The 23115-nt window shown below is 34.3% G+C and overlaps 1 protein-coding gene across 5 annotated transcripts in view; it reads right to left on the bottom strand.

The window, feature by feature from the left end:
- The window catches only part of LOC5569378 (dual oxidase), a 193434-nt gene that overhangs the window by 117567 nt on the left and 52752 nt on the right, over positions 1–23115 (bottom strand). Inside the window, exons 1-2 of one of the 5 annotated variants that reach the window (XM_021844764.1) lie at positions 6116–6293; positions 5628–5829 (exon numbers count right to left, since the gene is read on the bottom strand). In XM_021844764.1, the coding sequence (XP_021700456.1) occupies positions 5628–5718 (91 nt within the window). In that variant the 5' untranslated portion in view covers positions 5719–5829; positions 6116–6293. Of the gene's footprint in view, positions 1–5627; positions 5830–5930; positions 5953–6115; positions 6294–23115 lie in introns of those variants that run through there. The other 4 variants (XM_021844766.1, XM_021844765.1, XM_021844763.1 and 1 more) reach the window with 4 other exon arrangements.

Raw genomic sequence — 23115 nt, 5'->3', positions numbered from 1 at the left:
CCCAGGTTTGGAGCTTGTTAAGAGGGTTTTATCATGCACATGCCTTATGTACATCAAATTAAATCAAAATTAAAAATCTATGATTTTTCAATCCTATTATTACAATGGTTCACTTACTGCTGTGGATTGACACATGAAATTGTATGCGTGCCACTTGTCACGTTTAGCGAGGTAACGGCGTCTAATGGCTCATTTTAAAACTTTCTTCTAAGCATTTGACAATTTCGAAATTTTTCATTCAAATTCATGCACACACCAGCAAATATATTGCCAAAATGTTGGATTTGTAAAATATTGACTTTTGAAAATTATATTGACAATTTGTTTAAACCTGGGGGGTGCGAACTGGATTTCAACAAGCAGCCAGGCTCATGTCAAGCTAAAATTTTCTTCAAATGATCCGAGTATGCCTAGGAGTGTGCGCGGTTATTACTTCGTCACGTCAAAATCTGCTTTACATTTTATGAGACACAAAAATATCAACTGTTGAAAAAAAAACGTTTACTTGCTCTTATTGATGCGTAAGTTTATCAGAACTTTTGTGAAATACATTTTTAACTAACATACTATCTGATTCAGTTAATTTATTTAACTTATTGCCTGCATCAAACTGCAGAAGCTATGTGTGAAGTATTATAAGTGTGCGAGAAAAGCAAACAAACAACGGTTAGCACTGGTAGAAAAATTTGAGTTCAAATTGAATGGCCAAAATGTTAGAGACCGCACCTCTCAGGTTTATACTATCGTTATTTTAGGTCCCACTCGCCCCAGGGTACCTTATAACAATTATAAGTGTAAAATACTTTTCGGCAAACTGACATTCGGGGAACTGGCGTTCGGGGAAACGATGTTCTAAAAATATTCGAGTTAAAATAGACAATCGCTATCTGAACCCCTATTAGTACCGAATCGTGAATGAAACTACGAATCACGTTGAATGCAACTGATGACTTCATCGCACTTGTTATTCATTTCACGCTGAATAAGGAATAAAAGGGGTTTACAATAAATAGAGGACTCAAAAGGAAAGAAAGGGGATGACAAGGTTTACAACATATAAAATCCGTTTTCATGTAAATCGTACTAAGCACTATTACTCCAAACTAACAAAATCAAAGTCCAACCCATAATATTGGCATGGTGATGCAAAATTCAAATTTTCAGGACTATTGTATAAAGTCGAAAATAGTTATAACGATTATTTTAACAACGACTAGATCGCTCTGTGATGACATTTTTCGGTTAATTTATAATGTATTTTTTTCAACAATACACTATGGGCCAGGGACGCAATCTGGCGGAACGAAATTAATAACTCGATAACGAAGCGTTTAGGCTATTTGGTGTATTCGAAAAAGTTTTTAGTAACAAAGAGAACCATCTACTGACATAAATGGATAGTTCGTAAATCGTCCGTATAGGTGACGCCACAATCTAAATTTTTACTGTGACGTTCTAGAGACTTGGTATGTTCGGCAAAGTTGTTCATTTCCATAAAATAAACAACTCCCTTGGAGACATCAAAATTCCACAGCCTACTGTTGTCTAGTTATTAGGAAAACTTTAGTTAAAAATGAACGATTTTTTCACCGAATTTAATATTTTTCTTAAGAACTATGTTGTTCTTTTTTTTTGGTGAAAATATTACAATCACAAACACTGGTTGAAAATTTTTAATAATACGACGTATTAAATTAAGAAATAACGAAAAACCTTGAAAAATAGAGTAATTTTTTAACCTTAAAATCTCCAAAAGCGCAAAAAATCAAATTTTCAGGCAACATAGAACAATACTAGATAAAACGTATGTCAAAATTTCAGAGAGGTATATATTGGTGTTTTTGAGATATATCCATGTTTTCTACTATGATTATATTACTCAAATACAGTTAAGTTTCCATGAGTCGATCTGAAAGGTCGATCGACTTTTATAAATAACAAGTCACGGAACAAAAACTTTTAGAAAACTGTTTGAATAAGCCATCATGTTAGCTATAAAATTCAGTTTTAGAGCAGCTCTTTGAGTTGATATCGAATAATGTGGATGAAAGTGTAGATTAAAACTGGGTACCTGTATGTTTTTCTTCATTGATTCAAATGATATAGTATGCCATGAAAAATGTGATCATGTGTCAGTTAATTGTAGTCATCATGGCCTAAGCTGAGTAATTTAGTTTGAGAATGTGTTACTTTTAATACGGAAAATCAAATTTTAAAACATATTCCTGTCGATATCTCTAAATACAAAAATTTCAGAGCGCACGATCTCTTGTCATGACTTTGTAGGTTTGATTTTAATTGGGAAGAACGTTGATCCTTGGATGTTTTGAAACTGAGGATTCAGATCGAAATGTATCGATTTGACTTTGAGAACGGTTAGGCTGTTTAAGCTTATACATGTGTTTAAATTCCGGTGATTCGTTTAAAAGGAAAGCTTTCAAAAACTGTAACAGACGAATTCCAGATGAAATCCAAGCTGGCTTTGTCCTGTGGGCAGATATAATAATTTCATGAAATAATAACGTATATTTTTTCCGCTAATTTTAAATTACACTTAAATATTTGACACGAAAATATTTATCGCGTAATGAAAAAAAAAAAACCGTAAGAAATGAAAAAAATCTCGAAAACACCAAAATATACCTCTCTGAAATTTTGACATCCGTTTCATCTAGTATTGTTCTATGTTGCCTGAAAATTTGAGCTTGTGATGTTTTGCACTTTAAGGTTCAAAAATTGCTCTATTTTTCATTTTTTTTTTTTTTCAATTATTTCTCAATTGTTATGGGTCGTATTATTATTATTTTTCCACCAGAGTTTGTGTTTGTTATATTTTCATCAGCAATAACATTGCTTGATTCTTAAGAAAAATGTGAAAATAGATGAAAAATAACGTTTTTTTTTACTAATTTGGTCTTACTTTGCCAATAACTAGAAAACAGTAGGCTGTGAAATTTTAACGTTCTCGAAAGAGCTGTTTATATCATCAAAATGAACAACGTGGCCGAACATGCCAAGTCTCTAGAACGTCACAGTAAAAAGTTAAATTGTGGCGCCAACCTATGCGGATGATTCACGAACTATCCGTTTATGTCAGAAGATGGTCCTCATTGTTATAAAAAACTTTGCCGAAAACTCAAAATACCGGAAACGCTTCGTTACCAAGTTATTAATTTTGTCCCGCCAGATTGCGTCCCTTGCCCATAGAGCAATGACGACACCACATGGGTTAGAAGCAAAGGGGTGTAAGTGACAAAAAAACTTCTATTAAGAAAAACGGTTTAAAAGATTTTCAGCAATTATGTACTTAATAAGAATTGTTTGGGAGCCAAAACGATAAGCCCATTTTCTACGAATTATACTATGTATACTAGACTGGCCCAGCTCAGTATGGGAGAAAAATAAAGTTGTATAATTCCACGGGGCACCCCCCAGGATTATTCCTTAGGCTTCGAGGAAGACTTCCTGAAAATTTCAGCTCATATGGTCGTTCCATGAGCTGGCGCAATTGAATTGAAGTTAATATGGGAATTTCAGCTCAAACATATGGGAAATAGAACATCATCTCCTGTTCGGGTCAGGAAAATTGTTGATCGCGTTCAATTGAACTCAGAATGTCAAAAACACTACTTGATACCATAGTGAACAATATTGTAGAAGGTTGTATGATGATTTACATTGAGAAAGTTGGTGTTTTAGCCATCTGAAGTAGATTTGCAATTCTGCTTAGTATTTCTGCAACATAGCTGGGTGGTAGCCACTAAGCGCATCATAGCCACCTATGACGTTGGACGAGCTTGAAGAAACAGTTGAATAGCCAAAAGATGAAAATTTATCGTATGTTTTGTGTGCTTGACGGCAGTGTACGTCACTACAATCCATCACCAAAAGCCACATGTTTCCGAATTCAACAACCCCGAACAGCTCACTGTCTAAGTTGATTTAAACTCCGTAACCAATTTGAATGAGCCCCCAAGTAGAAAGAATCCGCAATTCCTTTTTGGGACCGCATTCATCTGAAGTGTAAATATTTCTCCACGAGGCGTCAAAATTATACACGCCCCTGCCGTCATCACGCACGGTCCGGACATGAATGCCTCACCCCAAGATCATTAGTGCTGAACGTGAGTGCTTCATCATGTTCGAAATCATGCATGCCATTCAATTGAGAGTGAGTGCTGATTCTCTGTTATCATCATCGCCGTTTTCCCATAAGTCATATACCTAGAATAATTCCTAAGTGGTGTTTAGATGACGCCGGATTTGTTTTGTGAGCGTTTTCCACTTTGCGCAAATTGGGAATAAGAACTCATCAAATTTGCCGACTCAACAAGCAGGTAGATTGACGGGGGCGCGGCTCGCAGAATTAGATTCTAAAGAAGGAAACAGCATATCTACCGCATCGGATGAGGCGCGAACGTACAGCATCACGTTCAACACGTATATCGGTTAGGCGCTTGGCGCGAGGTTGTGACGTGTGAAGCGATCTTAGAGGTGTGTAGATTTATGGTCGTACCCGAGGATGGACGACACTGGTGTTCCCTTCTTTGTAAGATTTAATTGACTCATGCTTCTCAAGCGATGACGCCAAACTAGTCGATTCATTACGGCATTCTCAAACGATGGTGGCCGGGTTCGATTTGTAGGTGTTGGGTCGTGTTTGTATTGTGCAAAAAAAAAAATGCGAAATCTTTAGAGTCATGGAAATTATGTTAGCTTTTGCGTTTCATTAGCATTGTGGTTTCATTAGTCTGCTAAATGCGGCTGAGTTCGATTCTTGGTCAGTCCATGATCTTTTGGTAATAGAAATTTTCAAGGAACCCAAGGGTATAAAATATCATTATTTTTGCAGCAAGATGTCACACGAGGTACGAATGCAAAAAGGGCAACTTTGGCAAAGAATATTCTAAAATAAGATCATTGGAAAGTGCACTCAATACACTAACCAGAGAAGAAGGCTCTTGCAGAATGAGGACGTAACGTAATGCTAAATATAAAAAGAATGGATGTGAAATTTGAAACAAGTAAAATCATTGATGAATCTAGAGAAGGATTAAACTATTTGATGAATAGCGTATGAAGAGACTCTGATATTTTATTAATGGTAGCGAAATTACACATTTTTGCTCCTTATTAGGATGGTTCGAAGAACCGTTCTTGCTCCACAACACTCATTTGCTTCTGAGTGTCTTGCGCAATTGGTTGAAAATGTAATCTGCAACTTGTATGGAAAAACGAAACAGTTCATTCAATCATTGATAATTTTTGTCCATGGGCCCTTAAGGATTAGTTTTAATCTGATACTATTGAACAAATGTATCAGCTGCAACACTATCGAATAGTTTTTTTTTTAATCTGACGCCTCAAAAATCAATTATTGTGTTTTATCTTTTTGAGGTAATTTTCATTTTATACTGAAAAAATCATCAAAATCAGCAAATGTTTATATTATTTTTCATGAAAATTTTGATGATTTTGAAGTTGAAACATTATTTAAAAGTTTTACACATCGGATCACTGCGAGAACAAGTTTCATTAAAATAAAATTTATGTTGTGATCGAAAAAAAAAACTTCGGAAAACATCATCATACACTCTTTTATCTATACTAAAGGTTACTTGACTTACCTCCTCCGCCATCGTTGCTCTGGGCCAGCAGTAGGGACGTCACGAGACACAGCACCAGCACAGCCACAAAGGGCCTCCGGAGGACGCTCATATTTTCGCCTCACTACAATTAATTTCTCACTTGATTTTCATGTAGTTCTCATTTAGCTGCAATATTGAACCGATTATGTTAATGAACACCACTAGCACTACAAACAGCAACCTAAAGCAATAAACCCATCCAAAAAAATATCAAGCAAACGTAATAGCATTTATATTTATTTTTATCGATTTCAACACTTTTGGCTTCTTTATTTTCATCACTTTGTGCTCGTTGCGTTTCCCCGGATCACATTCCTTTCACTTTCCTACGCCACGTTGTGCACCAAAATAAAGAAATACGGGCCACTAGTTGTAGTTCAACGTTCAATATCAGCGAACCGGAATGGCTTTATGGCTTTGGGCAAATGCTTTTTTCTTTTTTTACAACTTTAGCAGCAAGCCATTACCTCGGAATGCTCCACTGGATAGCAAACGTAATCGCGCACTTGAAAGCAGTCCCCAAACTACCGGGATCAACCATCGGATTGTTTATGATCTTTCCGCAACGAGCCAACAACAAAGACCGGCAGGGTGTATATGTGGGCAATTCGAACGGGTCAGATTGTACTAATTTGAGGTATTCATGGACAATCGAGCCACACACACTGCGACACAGAACTGATCGTTTTTTAGCTGCTAAACGGCAAAAGAAGGGCCTCCTACTTGATCTTGAAGATCACTTGTTCAACATTTGAAATAACTCTAAACGTTCGTAGGTATTTTAAACTAAAGCTGTCAAGAGTGAGCTTGTCATTTCTGATATAATAGATCGTGAAAATTTTGACGTGCATGGACGGAAAAAAATATCCAAATTTGATCGGCTATTCTTATCAATGGTGAAGCCAGGGGTGTAGGGGTTACGTTGCGATTAGATGTGGACTACCATTTTCATAGAAATGAAAAAGTCAACTTTTTTATATGTAGGAATTATAGATACATGCTTCAGCAATGTTGTAGACCATTGAATGCTAGGCAATTTTGTTGACAAAAGTTTTCTGCGGCTCTTTTTCTTTTAGACGGCTTTAGAGCTTTTTTCCTATATTGAAATATTTTATATGCGCTGTGAACCTGTTTTTTTTTTTCAAATGGAGATAAACCTTATTCCGGAAACATTAAATATGGATAAATTTTAAAGATTTTTAGTTCAAAGTAGCACACTCATCAGAGGTTATCCCATTTTCTGAAAACAAAATATTTATTAGATCAATGTTTCACACATAAAACATATAATTCAAAAATGTTTTTTAATATGAAACACAAAATGAAACGACGTTTTATCGTGGGGGGGGGGGATACTTGCTTTACATAATGCTAGCCCAATGTGGTGTGATTATCAATTATGTCCATAGTTAATATTCAATGTTTGATGTCCAGATCTGGCAAAACTAATTGTTGGACATTTTCACAATGCATGTGGAAAACCATATGGAAGAAAATTATATTTACACAAAATTATTACTTAATATTACATTCTTTGGATTAATCATCATGCTCTCATTTATTTTGTATAACTATTAAAAACAAAACAAATTCTCAACAATCATACTTAAAAACTAGTCGGTAAGGCAGCTTATAAAAACGAATGATTAACTTTTGTGAACAATCTGCCAGTCAATTTTTTTGGAATAATTAACTCTCGTTATATGACGTTTTAACGATTTCAGTTCAATATATTGCTTAATCTTTTATTGTTCTAATACGAGTTTCTTCGTGTTAAACGTAGAAAGTTTTGAGTGAAAAAGTAAAAAGTTAAGTGAATGCATTGGTTGAACTTTTTTTTTCCAAGCTAAATACGAGCAGCAGGATGGGTCATGATCAAAAATGCTCCTATATCCACAAATAACATGTTTAATAGTAGGTATACTTCATCTGCGTCATTCGGAATATAATTCTTATATTCAATAACCAAAACCGATCAAAGATGAGTTGTCATAAATGCGTAATAAAATGTTAAAAAGTCTACAGCTGCTAACCACAGTTTTTATTTCCCTTCGTCTCTAGTAGATGTTCTCAACATCATGGAGACGATGCTTGAAAAGAATGCAATTTAAGTTAAGATTGAAATATTTATATTCATCTGTTGACTCCTATTTGTACTTCCAGCCATAAAAACGCTCTGAATTTATTTATTATTGGCCTAAGTTTCAGCCCTCGAATCGTCAATGAATAGAGAAAAATCTACATATGCTCAAGTGAAGTATACAGTTGATACAAGAGCTATCGTTGAAAACAGTCTAGCGTTACGAATCGCACAACATTTTGAAAATTTTCATACAAAAAACTTCACGAAAGGGGGAGGGAAGTAGTCAAAAAAATTCAATTTTTGGCGTTACGTAATAAATGGATGATGCTTTAGGTAAACGATTGACGAACATCTGTTTTGACTTTTAGTCCTGCATCTTTAAGCAACGATCCAAAATCATGGTTCAAATATTTTTGACGATAGGTCAAAATCTTCAAATCACGATTAATTTGCTTCCTTCTCATAAAATATTTTAAAATTTTCAGAGAACGTGCCCAAATATTTAATTTTTCAAAGGTCAAGTGAAAATATTATAAATATATATTTTTGATGACAGAATTCTTTGATGCGACGTATGCGTATAAATGTACTCTAAAATAAACTTTAATTGTTACTTGTGTTTCCGTCAATGAAATGTCTTCAAATTATCGGGGTTCATGCTTAGATATAATATCTTTCAAAAGTTGGATATGAACCTGATGGTTATTCTATTGGTTTTTGAATGATAAATTATGCAGCATAGGGGAATTTTTTTAAACAATGCATCCCTTGAAAATGGCCCTAAACCTTCAAATCACTATATTTTCAAATTCATGGAGAGGATGCTAAGATATCTTTCGAATTGTAGGAGCATAGGTTGAACAGATACTAAGGGGATGTCAATTAATTACTTTAAAAGTTATGGGAGGAAGGGGTTTCAAATTTATTGCGAGCCATAAAAAATATTTTATATTTTCATACAAAAATCTTACCATGACCCTCCCCTCATGGTAGGATTTTTTGTATGAAAATATGCAAAAATCATAAAAATTTAAAAAGCCTGAGACCTTGAATTTATAAATGACCACAATTCAGACACTTGTAGATCAATTAATTTGAAATAAAATTCGAAGTAAATGCGATTAGTTGGTCTTACAATCCTTGGGTGAGACATCTCCCCTGACCCCTCCCCCTTCTCTTGGTAACGGAAAAAAGCGTGGACAGGAGGGTTGCAAAATTGGTTTCAAATGGATATCTCAACATCCAAATGAGCTAAAAGGTTGGTGTCTTCGGCAAAGATATTCAGTAGTTCAAGGGCTATCTGGCGGTGAAGAGTTTGATTGAGGATTTCCCGCTAGGTGGCGCTAATGACAAATTTTCTTCAATTGTCTGTATCTCAAGATCCTTAGCAGCTAGAAGATTAATGTCTTCGGCAAAGCTATTCAGCAGTTCAAGGGCTATCTGGAAGTGAAGAGTCTGATTGGAAATTCATCCGCTTGATGACGCTAGTAAAACAAATGTTCAATCTTTTCTACCTCAAAAACCTTATCAGCTAGAAGGTTGGGGTCTTCGGCAAAGTTATTCACCAGATTGGCTATCTGGTGGTAGAGGGCCTGAATGAGTGTTTATCCACTAGGTGGCGTTAGTAGCAAATTTTCTTTAAATGTTTGTATCTTGAGAACCTTGAAAGCCAGAAGGTTGGTCTTCGGAAGAGATGTTCAGCATATGTAGGACTATCTGGCTGAGAAGAGCCTGATTGAAAATACATCCGCTAGGTGATGCTAGTAAAAATAAATGTATAATCTTCTCTACTTCAACTGCAAGGCAAAGATATCAAGTAGGTGAAAATTCTGAATGACAGTTTATCCGCTAGGTTGCGCTTAACATTCTTATCAGCTGAAAGGTTGGTGTCTTCGGCAAAGCTGTTCATATGAAGGGTTATCTGGCGGTGATTCGAAATTCTTGAGATACAGTCAATTGAAGAAAATTTGTTACTAGCTTAATTACGAGTAATTGGTTAAAGTATAAAGAGTTCAAATTGAATATAAATAAAACTAAATTTATGTTGATTTCGTGGAATCGAATCATTGTAGACGTTTCAATACAAATTAATGAGGATACAATTGATCACGAGCATGAAATTAAATATCTTGGCATGATAATGAATCTTAGAGCTGATTGAAATGTCTTTAAATAAATGAAAACCAGATTTAGTACAATATCATTTTATTCCATTAGAGATTGTATCCTTTGACAGATAGGGTATTTCAACCTCAACTGTAAGGCCGTCTTCAGTCTCGTGTGCTAGACTCGACAAGTACATGACACTGAAGACGTAGTTATAAGTTATTCCTTTTTGTGTGTAGTCTACAAAGCTTTGAGTCCAGCGCGCGATATACAAATATGAACGACTATTTGATTATTTATAATTTGAATTCAGTACAGTAAGGACCTGATTTTGTCAGCCCCTCAATGAATTTAAGGCTGACAAAATGGGGAACCTGACAAAATCGGGTCATTTTATTTTGTTCCCGTTTTTCAAATTTTGACGTGTTACATGGTTACATGGACATTTAAGAGGGCGATGGACATGGGCGTAGCCAGATTTTTTTTTTATCAGGGGCTCCCCCCTCCCTTATATTGGTAATATCGATTTTTAACACTTCATAAAAAGCATTGCCATTGCCCCCTCTGGCTACGCCCATGCGTGCATGACATCAAACATCATCATCAATTTTAATGTAAACGGGGTAAAACATGACGATAACAATTTTTTGGCAAATTTAAAATAGGCTGACAGAATCGGGTCAGTACTGTATTTAGGTTGTTGGAGGATTTTATGCATCAGTAGTAAGTTTTCTGGTCGAATGTCAGTAATTTCTTGAAAATGCGAATGTCACAGATAGTTTTGAAACCAGCTTCGGGGTTATCAATTCTGGCAAAGTATTCGATTTTGTTCAACTGGTAAAATTTATTGTTGAGACCTGCAATATTTTGCCATTTTAATTTTTGCTTTATACAGGTCGGACTCGATTATTCGAAATTTTTTACTCGATTATCCGGTATATGTTTTTCTATTTCTTTTTTTGGTTTACCTGTTTTTATGCATAAATTTGAGATAATTTAGTTTTGCATTATACTGCCCATAACTGCATATTTGTAACATTCGACAAAAGTAGGCATTGAGTAAATGGGATACCAAGTTTGCATTTCATTGCATAATAGGAGGGAACTAAAATTTCAAAAAATCACTAAGAATTCAAAAGTGCTTATTTGAGGCTGAAATTTTGTACAATTTATATCGTATATTGGGTGAATAGTCAGAAAATAATTCTGATAGAAATTTCGTTGCCACTGCATTACGAGGTTCATTTATAATCTCAATGTGACTGTTATGCGGTTACAATTGCCAATGGGACAAGACAACTTGGTATTTTTTTTTTCGAATTTTCTAGAACAATCTCACGGATTTTAGTAAGTTGATCGAAAGTATTTTTCATTTGATGGCTCTCCCCGGTATTAACTCGAAATTGTTAAAAATGTCGAATGTGACAAATATGCAGTTATGGGCAGTATACAATATGAATGGTTTTGCTGTATTGAACTTGGGTAAGAGAAGGGGGGTTGAAAAAGGGGATTTTTGTGTATGCTAATCAAAACATTTTTTTCTTCTCAAGACCCCTAATTATCCTAAAAATAATTACTGACTACCCCACTGCATCATAATGGGCATATCGACACATGGAGAAAAAATCGGGAATGAAAATCACATCGAGATATGGAGAAGGAGATTGTATGCCGAATGAAGGGACTGAAGAAATCATCGACATAGGGAGAGATATTGAGAAGGATAATCGAGTCCGACCTGTACTATGGAAACGTATGAAGCTATTTATGTCTGTAAAAATAATCAAATCGTTTATTGCTTGCAAATCTGGTTAAAATGATTACAATGAATTATACTTAAGATATATCGTCTTGTTCAAACCTTTGGTGGGACCATTATCATCATCATCATGATCAGCTAGCAAATAAATTCTTACTTTGATTTTTCACCTCCACAAACCCTTTTTTTCGCTGAATTCAGCAAAATCTCGCAAAAAATTTCAGCAAGCAAGCAATATACTTCAACCTTCTATTCTAAGCTAGTAACGCATATTATTCAATTGCCTGTATCTCAAGAATTTCGAATCACCGCCAAATAGCCCTTTATATGCCGAACAACCTTGCTGAAGACAAGGACTAGCTGATAAGCATGTTAAGATCAAAACAATTGAAGAAAATTTGTTACTAACGCCACCAAGTGGATAAATTCTTATTCTACCTCTACCGCCAGAAAGCCTTCAATCTGATGAATAATTTGCCGAAGACACCAACCTTCTAGCTCATCAAGCTATTGAGGTAGAGAAGATTGAAGGTTTATTTTTACTAGCACCACCAAGCGGATGAATTTCTAATCAGACTCTTCACTGCCAGATAGCCCTTGAACTGCTGAACTGCTTTGCCGAAGACACCAACCTTCTGGCCCATTTGGATGTTGAGATATCCGTTTGAAACCAATTTTGCACCCCTCCTGTCTACGCTTTTTCCGTTACAAAGAGAAGGGGGAGGGGTCAGGGGCGATGTCTCACCCAAGTATTTTAAGACCAACTAACCGCATTTACTTCAAAATTTGTTCCAAATTAATTGATCCACAAGTCTCTGAATTGTGGTTATTTGAAAAATCAAGGTTCGTGTCGGGCTTTTAGGGTTAATGGACATTCCCTAATAAAACATCCGTCCACAGTCGTACCCGGATCCGGAATCTCGGAACATCTCATCTGAAAAATGTTTTTGTTGCAGTTTTCTGTACGGTTGGTAGATATTTTTGCAAACGTAAATCTTACCGGAGGCCATTCCTTGCAAATTTTTGTCAAGCATAGTCAATGCGAAACCGATTCCAGGGGTCTCTAAAAGTGATCAGTCTAGACAAATTGTTTTTTTTTAATTACCTACTTAACAACAAATGAATGACTTCTAAATCCCTATGACTTTTTATGTTTGGATGTCTTTTGTCAGAAGGATGAATGATTGTTTATTCTGATCCTCTGTGGCCACCAGGAGGATCATCAAACATTAAAATTCCTGCAAAGACTCATCCAAGGATTGTAAAAAATCATAAACCATGACGCAAAGATTTTTCGCTAGAAATAATTCATTAGTTAAGAAAAAACATCAAAAAATTTCAGTCCTTCAAGGTTTATTAAACATTTTTTTTTGCAAAACATTTCAAAGAATTGCGCCAAGAATTACACGTGGTGTTTTTCAGGAACACAGGTCGGTCTCGCTTATCCAGACTATCGATTTTTTTTCACATCGGATAATCAAACCACTGAAAAAAAAATTGAAACCTGCGATAGAAGACCGTATTATTTTCCTAGGAACATTAGGGACCTTAAAAAAGAAAAAAAAATGTTAGCACGCTTGAAAAATAATCATTTCAAGTACAGTTCTAACTAATCTTTCACTTGATCGGCTATGCTAGCTGTAGAGGTCGTACATAAATAATATCTTCATAACGGTGGTGATGATCCATAAAAAATATATCGAAATATTCATACAAAAAAATTTAACATAGAGAGGAGAGTGTGGGAATGGGCAAATTTTACGTAACGTAATTTATAAGCTTTCCCTTAAACGAAAGCTTTTCGTGTTGGACGTAATTAATCCAGAGAATTTTTTCGGTGAATCTTTCGGGGCACTTTGTATGCTCCTTCGCTAGATTTTTGTTTAATTTTAAATACTAAATGATGATCAAAGTTAAATATATGGAAATGTTCCTACTTATGGTCAGCATTTCCTAGCTTAGTCAATGATTATTGAAATAATCATAATATTTTCATTTTAATTCATAAATTTTATATTGATTGTAAATATTTGAGTTTCTATATAAAAAATAATTTATTTTTCAAGACCCCCCACCACAGCCAAACTGCTAAATCAATCATATTTTATATTTGATGGAATATCGATCGTGTAGACTGATTTTACAGTGATCGATATCGACTCATTGAACCATACTGGAAACAAAATTTCATGGTTACTATGATGGTCCCTTCAAACAGTTTTCCAAAGGATTGCTGTTCCATGACTCGATGTTTCCATAAGTCGATGGTCCCTTAAATATCGACTCATGGAGGTTTCACTGTAGTATTCATAACGTCAATAAATCCCAAAAACGTATTGTACATCGTAATACAAAATTATTTCAATTTTATATATTCAAACCGAAAAACAAGAAACATACTCCGGATCTGTACTCCCAAAATGTCTTTATTATTTTCTGAAGTTTGCATAAAATTCTTAACGAGCCTTAACGATGACTTTTCTGTTTAGCAGCCCCGTTTTGAACTTTTCTCAGATAAAGCAGGTTCGAAGGGAGATAATTTTAAGGAAACAATTAATTGAATATGTTTCCAACGTTTTTCATAGCATATTCAATCGAATATGATGTGAAGGAAAAGATCTGGAAAACAATTCATTACAATGAAAATGTACTGAAAAAGTTTTTCAAAAATTGAAAAAATCGGTATGTATAATTTATTTGAAAAAATATAAAGTGACTGATTTTTTTACAATGGTGCAACATCTGAACATTATTTCTCACAGTTCTCTCCATACTAAAGTTTTTTTCGTAACAAACTTAGCTATTATTTTAAGTTAGTGAAAAGTGAAATTTTGAGACACCCCACCCCACTAAAGAAAATTCTTGATGTATATGTAAAGAATTGTCTTGAGGAGCCATAAATTGGTATCTTAATTGGAGTATTGAAGTGACAGTTTGAAAAATCTTAATGTTTCGAAGAAATCTGCAAAATCTTAAAGATTCTCGCAATATCCATGTGAGATGCTCAGAAGAGTTCCTGACAAAGTAATTTGTGCTTAGGATTCTGAAGGAAAACTAAATAAAGTTGCTAAAGTAAACATTGGAGGAATCCCTGGAAAAACTTCAAGAAAAATATTTGAAGTAGTTTATTTCTAGAGAGATTGCTCGTCACATATTTCGACCATTCTTCCAGAATATATTTATTTTCAGATGACTCTCTAGATGATGCTGGAGAATTTCATGATAGTTATTATTGAAAGTTTTCTTGCAAGATGCGTTGCAGACTTTGAAAAAATCTTTGAATAACTTCTTATAGAATCTTTGGCAGAAGCCTGATTTATAGTTAGATTTTAAAAAATTTCAAAAGGTTAAATTTGTCTATGTATAGATACTGAAGAAAAACTTTTGAAAAAATCAATCGAAATCAGTTGCTTCGTCGGTCAGAGATAGGGAGAGTGGTAATACCCTTTTACCTTTTTCTAGCTACATCCATGACTCTCATGGCTAAATGAATAATACAGGCTATTATTATCTTGCAAGGTCGAATAAAAATTGAATTATACTATCCTCGAAATGAATAGTGATATGAAGGATAAGATAGCCGATTATTTTTCTATACTTTCGTATTTCCTCCAGCTTGAACCACCAGAATTAAGCAGATAAACTGCAATAATGGAGATACGTTTCCATCGGCTGTTTCGCTAAATTATGTAAGCGTGCGCTCCAAGCAATCGAACCGGTTCAAAAATAATTCGTTATCAGTGCGTGCCGGGCCTCAAAGGTCAATTATGGAAACCAATCTGAAATGAAGAGGAAAAGAAAGAAATAAGTTAAACGATGTTTAATAAAATATCATTAATATAAACAGGTTCTCACTATTATGTTTCCACAAATGAAAAGAGATAGTTATGAATGTGATCATTTCGAATCAATTTTGAAAACATTGGATAAACAAATGTAGCACATTAGTCGAACTCTAAAGGCAATTTTAACCCACTCATCGGTTCCATAAGTTGTTTGGATTTCACTTTTATCTTTTTCTTAAATCGTGTAATCGCATCGATTTGCCAGATGCATTTATTTTCTTTTGAGTATCAACGCCGCTGTTTCGCAACTTGTGTACTGTCTGATATCCGATTTGTACGCGCGTTCGTTCATCGCAAGCCAATCTGCAATCGACAAAAAAAAACAATTCACGATCGTCTTCGGCAGGTCACCCGCCGGCCGCCGCCGACACACAGTGGCTGCAGTTCATACAATCGTCGATGGACAAACAAATCTTGTGTTTGAATTTTGCAATATATGAGAGGGATACTAGCAAAGGGGTGTAAGTGACAGATAACTAGTTTTAAAAAGATCAACTTTTAAAATTTTCAACAAATTTTCATTCTTTGTATGGAATTTTCTCCTAATGCTTCCAAAACTCAACTTATAGTATTCCCACATAAGCCAATAGCTCTTTATTTCAAGTTGATATGTTGTCACGATGAGAGAGTTTCCAATAAATTGATCAGATTAAGTTAAGAAACTAGTATCTCTAGTTAGATGAAAAATTAACTTTCGAAATTTAAATTGAGTACCAATATGGACTAGTTGTTATAATATCAGGAACAAAGCTCTGCAGAGAATTCAAGATAAAATTTTGAGAATGATTTTAAAGTTCCCTTCCTAGTATAGTACTGATGAGTAACATTGAATATGTATCCAATATTGAAACATTGGAACAAATATCGAATCAAATCATCAATAATTTTAAACAAAAATCGTTTCAATCTACTATTGCCACGATCAATGCCTTACAATTTCAGGTTAAGATAATTAACAGCGATTTTTCTACTCTTATAAACAGGTGAAATCAACTCACCTGTAAAAATTATGTTATGCTACGGCAAGTGAAGTAAAGTTGTAAATAAAATATTGATAACAGCTTAATGTAGTTTTAACTAATTAGGATGATAGTTCTGCCTGACACAGAACACCTAGATAAAAGAAATGACTATTATGTTCGAAATTATACTTATAAAGAAATAGAAAGGACTATTTTTTTAAATAAGTTCTGTTCATCCAGATTATGTTAAGATTGAGAATAGATATAATGGTTTTGATGGAACAAGATCTACGAAATTGCAAGTGTTAATTTCACTTGACGCCTCTACAATTAACATAATATAAAAATCGAAATATATACCAATGGATTTAAAACTTTTGGAAGTTGATATTCAATACTATGGAAAGGAAGATCTTCATTGTTTCGACTTAGGGCCAGCTTTGGACCACTTAGTACCAGGAAGTGCTCCATCGTTCGCTGGTAGATCCAAAGCATACTAAATTTTATCGCAAATCGCCCAAAGGCTTTCTATGCGAAACCGCTGTTTCATGCCGGAGATTAACCATGTCAAAAAAAAAAAACGCACAAGAGTCGTAATTGATTCACCGTTAGCATTGACTTGAATAGTCATCATCTCTGCTCAAACTCGTTGCAGCAAACAGGGGGTGGTACGTCTGACAATAATAAGACAAGACCCACGAAAAAAAAACCGCAAGACGAGACGTCGACCGGCTGCGTTCCATTCAAGGTCGTTTTCTTTTTCTGCCATTAACGGGGAGCTGCAAAACGAAGATATACCGCATTTTTTAGGTTTGAAGATTTGAAATGTTAGATGTTGCGATTAATTGCTCATTCATTGTAAGTTATAATTAGTCTGCTAATTTTATAAACTGAACTAATCAAAACTGTTGGTAGTGATTCCCTTGACCGCATAGTTAACGAAACGACGATAACCAAGACCGATCGTGTCCAGTACTGCGGTTACGAAAAGAGTATCGGTCATCTATGTTCATTTCAAATGATATTCGTTTACCTATACGAATTCCTTGAAACAACACCTTCCCATTTACAAATTCCAAGTGTTTTCTTATGGAAGTGTAGAAGACTCAACGGCTTCAGGAAAGCAAATAACACACCAATATTTCCTTCTCATCCCCAAATTGACCTGCATTCAGACGCAGCCGGCGCTTTTATTGTATGTTCTAATTATAAGACACACACACTGACGAAGTTTCTTTTAAGTATTGTTTGATTTTGAACATAATTCCCGCATGCAGAAGCCATCAATAATAATACGTTTTCGAGAGTGAAGACCATATTTCTTTACACTAACTTATTTTCCTTGATGGAGAAACGCGAATAACTAACGAAAACGGCCCATTTTAAAATTTAAATAATATTTTTTAATTAAACTCGATATAATTCGAAAATGACTACTTCTAGAGACATTATCCATATAATCATTATAGTTCAGAATTATTTCAAGATTGTTATTGTATCATCAGAACGTATTTATTTTGACTAACTATCAAAATTTTTAAAATCGGCCAAAAGTTATTCTAAGAAAAAAAAATTTATTAAAAATTTCTCCATCATGAAACATTGTCCATTACATCTGCTAACTATCAAGATTCTCTGGTGATAATTAAAAAAAACTATTAAGTATAGGGTTTTTGTGTAATTTAAAATTTAAGTTTTATTTCTTTATGAAAATAAATAAAATATTATTTCAGTGTATATTTTTTTTCTAATAGTCCAAACGGTTCACTACAACTTCTTCATAGAACGTTTTTCTCAAAAATCAACAGTTTCGTAGTTATAATTTTTCAAATAAGTTGCATGCAAAAATTTATAGGCCATTTTCAAAAGTTATACTTGAGCCAAAATGATGAGTTTTTCTATGGAAACGTGTTTTACGATACCAAAAACATGTGCAAAATTTAATTCAAATCGAAGACTATCGAGCACGATTTTTATTTTTTTTTTTTCGACTTATTCTGGATGGAATTCGTCAGGTGGAATATAATTCATTGTTTTAAAGCTACATTTAGTTGAAAAGTTAAGAATACCAACATACAATTTGAACATAAAATGAGGATGAAATATGGAAAAACTTTTTAGCTCTTCAACCAAAAGCATTTTCTAAGATCCTATAATTTCATATCATTGTAGAATAATTTAACTACAGAAAACCAAATACGATTTTATCAATAACTAAAAAAATATAGCATGAACAAAGTGTCCACTTTATAAAATAAACAGTCCTTATGCTGTATCTTTTTAATTTATCAATGAAATTGCAATCGGTTTTCTGTACATTGTTCGACTCATATAGCACAATGTTGTGATAATAAAAAATCTTCCAACATAATTGAATTTCACACGAATAAGGAACAAAGTTTAGAAAGGTCAATTTTAGGAGGTTATCAAATTCAATGATAGTTGGAAATTTGCTGGATAATTCGACAATCTATATTGTATATTTTCAAAATGGCTTGTTATTTGAAAGCATCATCAATCAGAACCCTGCTGAAAAATATCAAGTTATTTTGGAGGAGCAATTTAACAGATATCATAAAATCATTTTTCACCTTTTTCTTTGGTGAAAAATATTTTAAATATAAAGGGAACTGATATTTGCAGTTATTTTTTTTTTTTGGTTTAAAGTACGTTTTGACGGAAGTGCTAATATAGTATTACAGTGGGATTCCGTTTTTGGCATGCTCCGTTTTTGGCATGCTCCATTTTTGGCACCCCCCGATTTTGGCAACAAAATGGATCCGTTTTTGGCAACATTTTTGAATATCATTAAAATTTGTAATCTTTTTGTAAATATTATCGTGTCTATCGCTTTATTTATCTGAATGGCAGGTCAACTATACACCGATTACATTCCAGATCTTCATTTTCGTTGATATTCCTACAAATCTCATTAACTACTAAGGCCTCCCGTACGCGCTTATTTACTTCAGGATGGTCATTTGTCATGCATTCGCAACGTTTCATAAGGCCATTCATCTCCACCACAATCTCAACTAGAGATCAATCTCATAGGCATTCCTATTAAGTGTCCAGCCCACTTGGGTCTACCAGTAGGTGGTACACTAAAAATCACTTCTCTCCTGTTTTGGAAGAGCTTGTTTGAACAGAGCACAAGCACATTAGACAACTAAAAGTCACCTTTTTAGCTCACTGTTATTATTATGGAGTTACATACATTGCGCATGAAAAACACAATGCAGTAATAAATGAAAATACAACAATTTGTCGTGCATCATAACTTTTAAGAAATTTCATAGAATAAATTGCTTAATTTTAGTGAATTGCAGAAGTGGCAGCATATAATCCATAAAAAAGTGAAGATTTTACTTTATTGCATATTATTTTTTAAGAATTGCAATGTTCCATTCAATACCGGCACAAATGCGAACACAGTCCAAACTACAACTTATTCTCAATAATTGAAGCGTGCGATAAAAACTATTAAGAGTATTTTAACTTTTTGTTTGTGGTATTAGTGTGTATATTAATATTTCTGCGCCAACTAATTAGAACTACGTTCCCTCTTTGTTGGAAATTCTTTAAGACGTTAGATTTTTAAGAGACGGGTTCGGTACAAGATTTATAATCAAGGATACGGGTCTCAACATAAACAAAATGTTCCTTGCGAGCTGGAACTATGAGTTTCCTAACTGAAGCCTGGAGAATCCTTAGGAGATTCTTAGTCCTTAAGGGACTTATCAAAAGTTTTAACGGATTCTTGAGAATGTCTGCAGATTCCTAGCGGATACTTGGGGTTTTTTGTGGGATCCTGAGAATGTATAGTTGGTTATTGGGGATTAAGTTCGAAATTTGGTGATTCCTAATAAACTCTTAAGATTTCTAGGGCATCCTGGTAATTCCTAGCGGGAAAATGTGAATTTGTGGTGGTATTTTGAGTGTTTCTGGCGAAATATATACCCAGGACATTTGATTTGTACTTAAAAACGTCTTTGTATGAATACAGTAACACATTTAATTTTTTTCGTATTCTTACATAGTTTTAGGAAAATGTTCAGTTCTTGTATAAAAGCCACTTTTGCGATTATTAATTTTACATGGCCCACTCATACAAATAGTGTACATAAAGCTTCTAAAAATCATTAAAGACGTTTAGGTGTAAAAAGCATGGATGTAGAACGTTTGCCACAATTAACATTTCGGCGCTATAGATCCATAGCATAGTACAATATTACGGAAAACTGCTTCGAAGTGAACCGTTCAGAAGTCTTTATGCCATATGGTTCTATAAGGATGATGTAATAACATTCTAATCATGTTTTCAAAACCAGTAGTTGAAAAATAAAATTTAAAATAAGGGTTCCAATTTTGGCACGGTTCCGTTTTTGGCAACTGAAAATTTCGACTTTGTTGCCAAAAACGGAATCCCACTGTAATATGAAAAACTAACGCCTTCATAGAGTTCCTTATTTAGTCTCTACGTCACATTTAAAGCACAATAGAAAATCAAACGATTTATTTTTGGAAGACCTCTCAAAGCACAATGACGATACTCAAAACTGGCAACGCTTCTGTATATAAAATCGATTTTATTTTCCACATATTATTTTTATAATATGTTATTCTGAGATTACCAATTGAAACATTTGGAAAAAAATGTTTACAATATGCTGTGGATCGAAAAATATGTGTACATGATTTGAAAAGTATCAGACTTTTTAGTAAAACGACTATAAAGAGTAAAATTTACACTTAAGACTGCGGTCCAAATTCACGATTTAACTCTGGTTCATGTTTGTTTAGTAATCTAAACTAGTTTGAATACTCTTTTTACTTTTCATTTTTGCTGGGAGTGAAAGGATGGTGTATCATTAAATTTGGCCATAAATGGATAAATCACTAAAGTAACCTAATGCCAGAGAGAGAATGGTGGAATATTATTGATTTTTTAGAGTTCTACCTATGGCAGAATAGTAAAGGATACCAACATAAACAGTTTGCTCATAAAAATGGGTATTTTTGTTATGCGAAAAATAATGTTTGACTTTGACAAATAGCTTTTCTAAGGAGTTTTTGAACAAAAAACACATCTCGTTGGTAACCTAAAAACGCACCAGACTTCAGTTACGAGTCTTGACACGATGTGCGGAATTCACAACTTCATCCTGCATTTACAAGTTGAATTCCCTTGTGTTCTATATACTGACCAGTGAACAGGCTTGGGAACTGTGACCACAATTTACCACAGTTCATTGATTCTGCCAGTCAACCAAAACACAAAGCAGCAGCAGCATCAATACCATCAGGCGTTGCGCTGCCGACGGTTCACACACTACTTGAATGTTTTTGTCTCTCCACTATGATCGTTTCCAGGCAGCCATCCCGAGGTGAATGATCGAAAAAAATGTTAAATAATTCAATCTCTAATATCTAACTTGTGTTTTCAATTAATTGAAATCTATTACTACTAACAGCAAGAGCACAATCATTCTGTTGCGATACATACAAACAAGTTCAATTTTATGCCGCCTTCACCGAGCAAAAGTAAAAACCCCGAAAACCGGAAAAATCGTGTTACCACTGTGCTCGAGTAATTTCGCATTCGGGTTTGAACAAAAGTTGGGAAGAAGAAGATTACAGTTTTTAAGAACCGTGACATTTTTTTTTGTTTTGAACGGACATGATTTGCTTCGGATTTTGATGGTCGTATTGAAAAATGTGAATGTCGAGGTGGTAAATGTTTGCTAAGGTACATTTCCCATCCCTGCCAGTGAACGAAAATGTACCGTCAAAAACTATAGTGAGTGTGACATTCACGCATTGACTATTACTAGGGTAGAAGTACCAATTATGGCTATAGTACCAATTATGGCAATAGTGGGAACAAAAAGAGATTTTTCTTATTGTTTCACTAGACTATAATGGCTTATATTCACAGGAATGATTAAACTATTTGTTTTTGATGGTAACTAAACCTTGAAAAGAACATTCGTGCAATAAACTTCGAAAAATGAACATTTGAAAATTTTGCCTCACATATATGTCACCTTCTTAGCAGTTGGCTAAGGGACCTCCGTTACGAAATGTATGTTTTCATCCTGATAAACTGTTTCAACCGATGAATGTATGTTGCCTAGTGAGAACAAATGAATCAATTTAGCTGGAATGCAATCAATTCTACTGTTTAAAGTTGGAAATCGTGTTATTTCATCTATGTCGATAACTGGTACAAAGAGTGTATGAGAGCCCAATTATGGCAATACTCTGGTGGCGGTTTGTTTACATTTTTTGATCAATGAAATAAAAGAAGTAAAGCTATTTTACGGGTGACTTCCACGACGGGACGGTTCGGTAAGGCATTATCTTCATGTTTTGTACTCAATTACTAAAATTTTTCAATCACACGTTCGAAAACGTTCGCTAGCGGAAGATGCTAATTTCATGGCAGAGAGGGGTTTTCAGCGACACTCGATTTTTGAATTTTCCCTCTTTTTTCGATAAAAATTGGCACTGGAAAGGTAATGTGAGATCATTAATGCTGTTTTGTATCATAATTTGCATTTACACTACATTTTGACTTTTTTTTTCGAAAATTAATTTTCTCCCATGAACCCATTGCAAAAAAATTATTTAACATCTATTTAACCCAAAATTTTAGGAAAATTTTATGAGCGATATCTTTATTACATATTAGCGTTGCATTATCATTCGC

The sequence above is a fragment of the Aedes aegypti genome, chromosome 2 (genome assembly GCF_002204515.2).
Source record: "Aedes aegypti strain LVP_AGWG chromosome 2, AaegL5.0 Primary Assembly, whole genome shotgun sequence".
Classification (NCBI taxonomy): Eukaryota; Metazoa; Arthropoda; class Insecta; order Diptera; family Culicidae; genus Aedes; species Aedes aegypti.
This window is presented reverse-complemented; position numbering and strand designations above follow the sequence as displayed.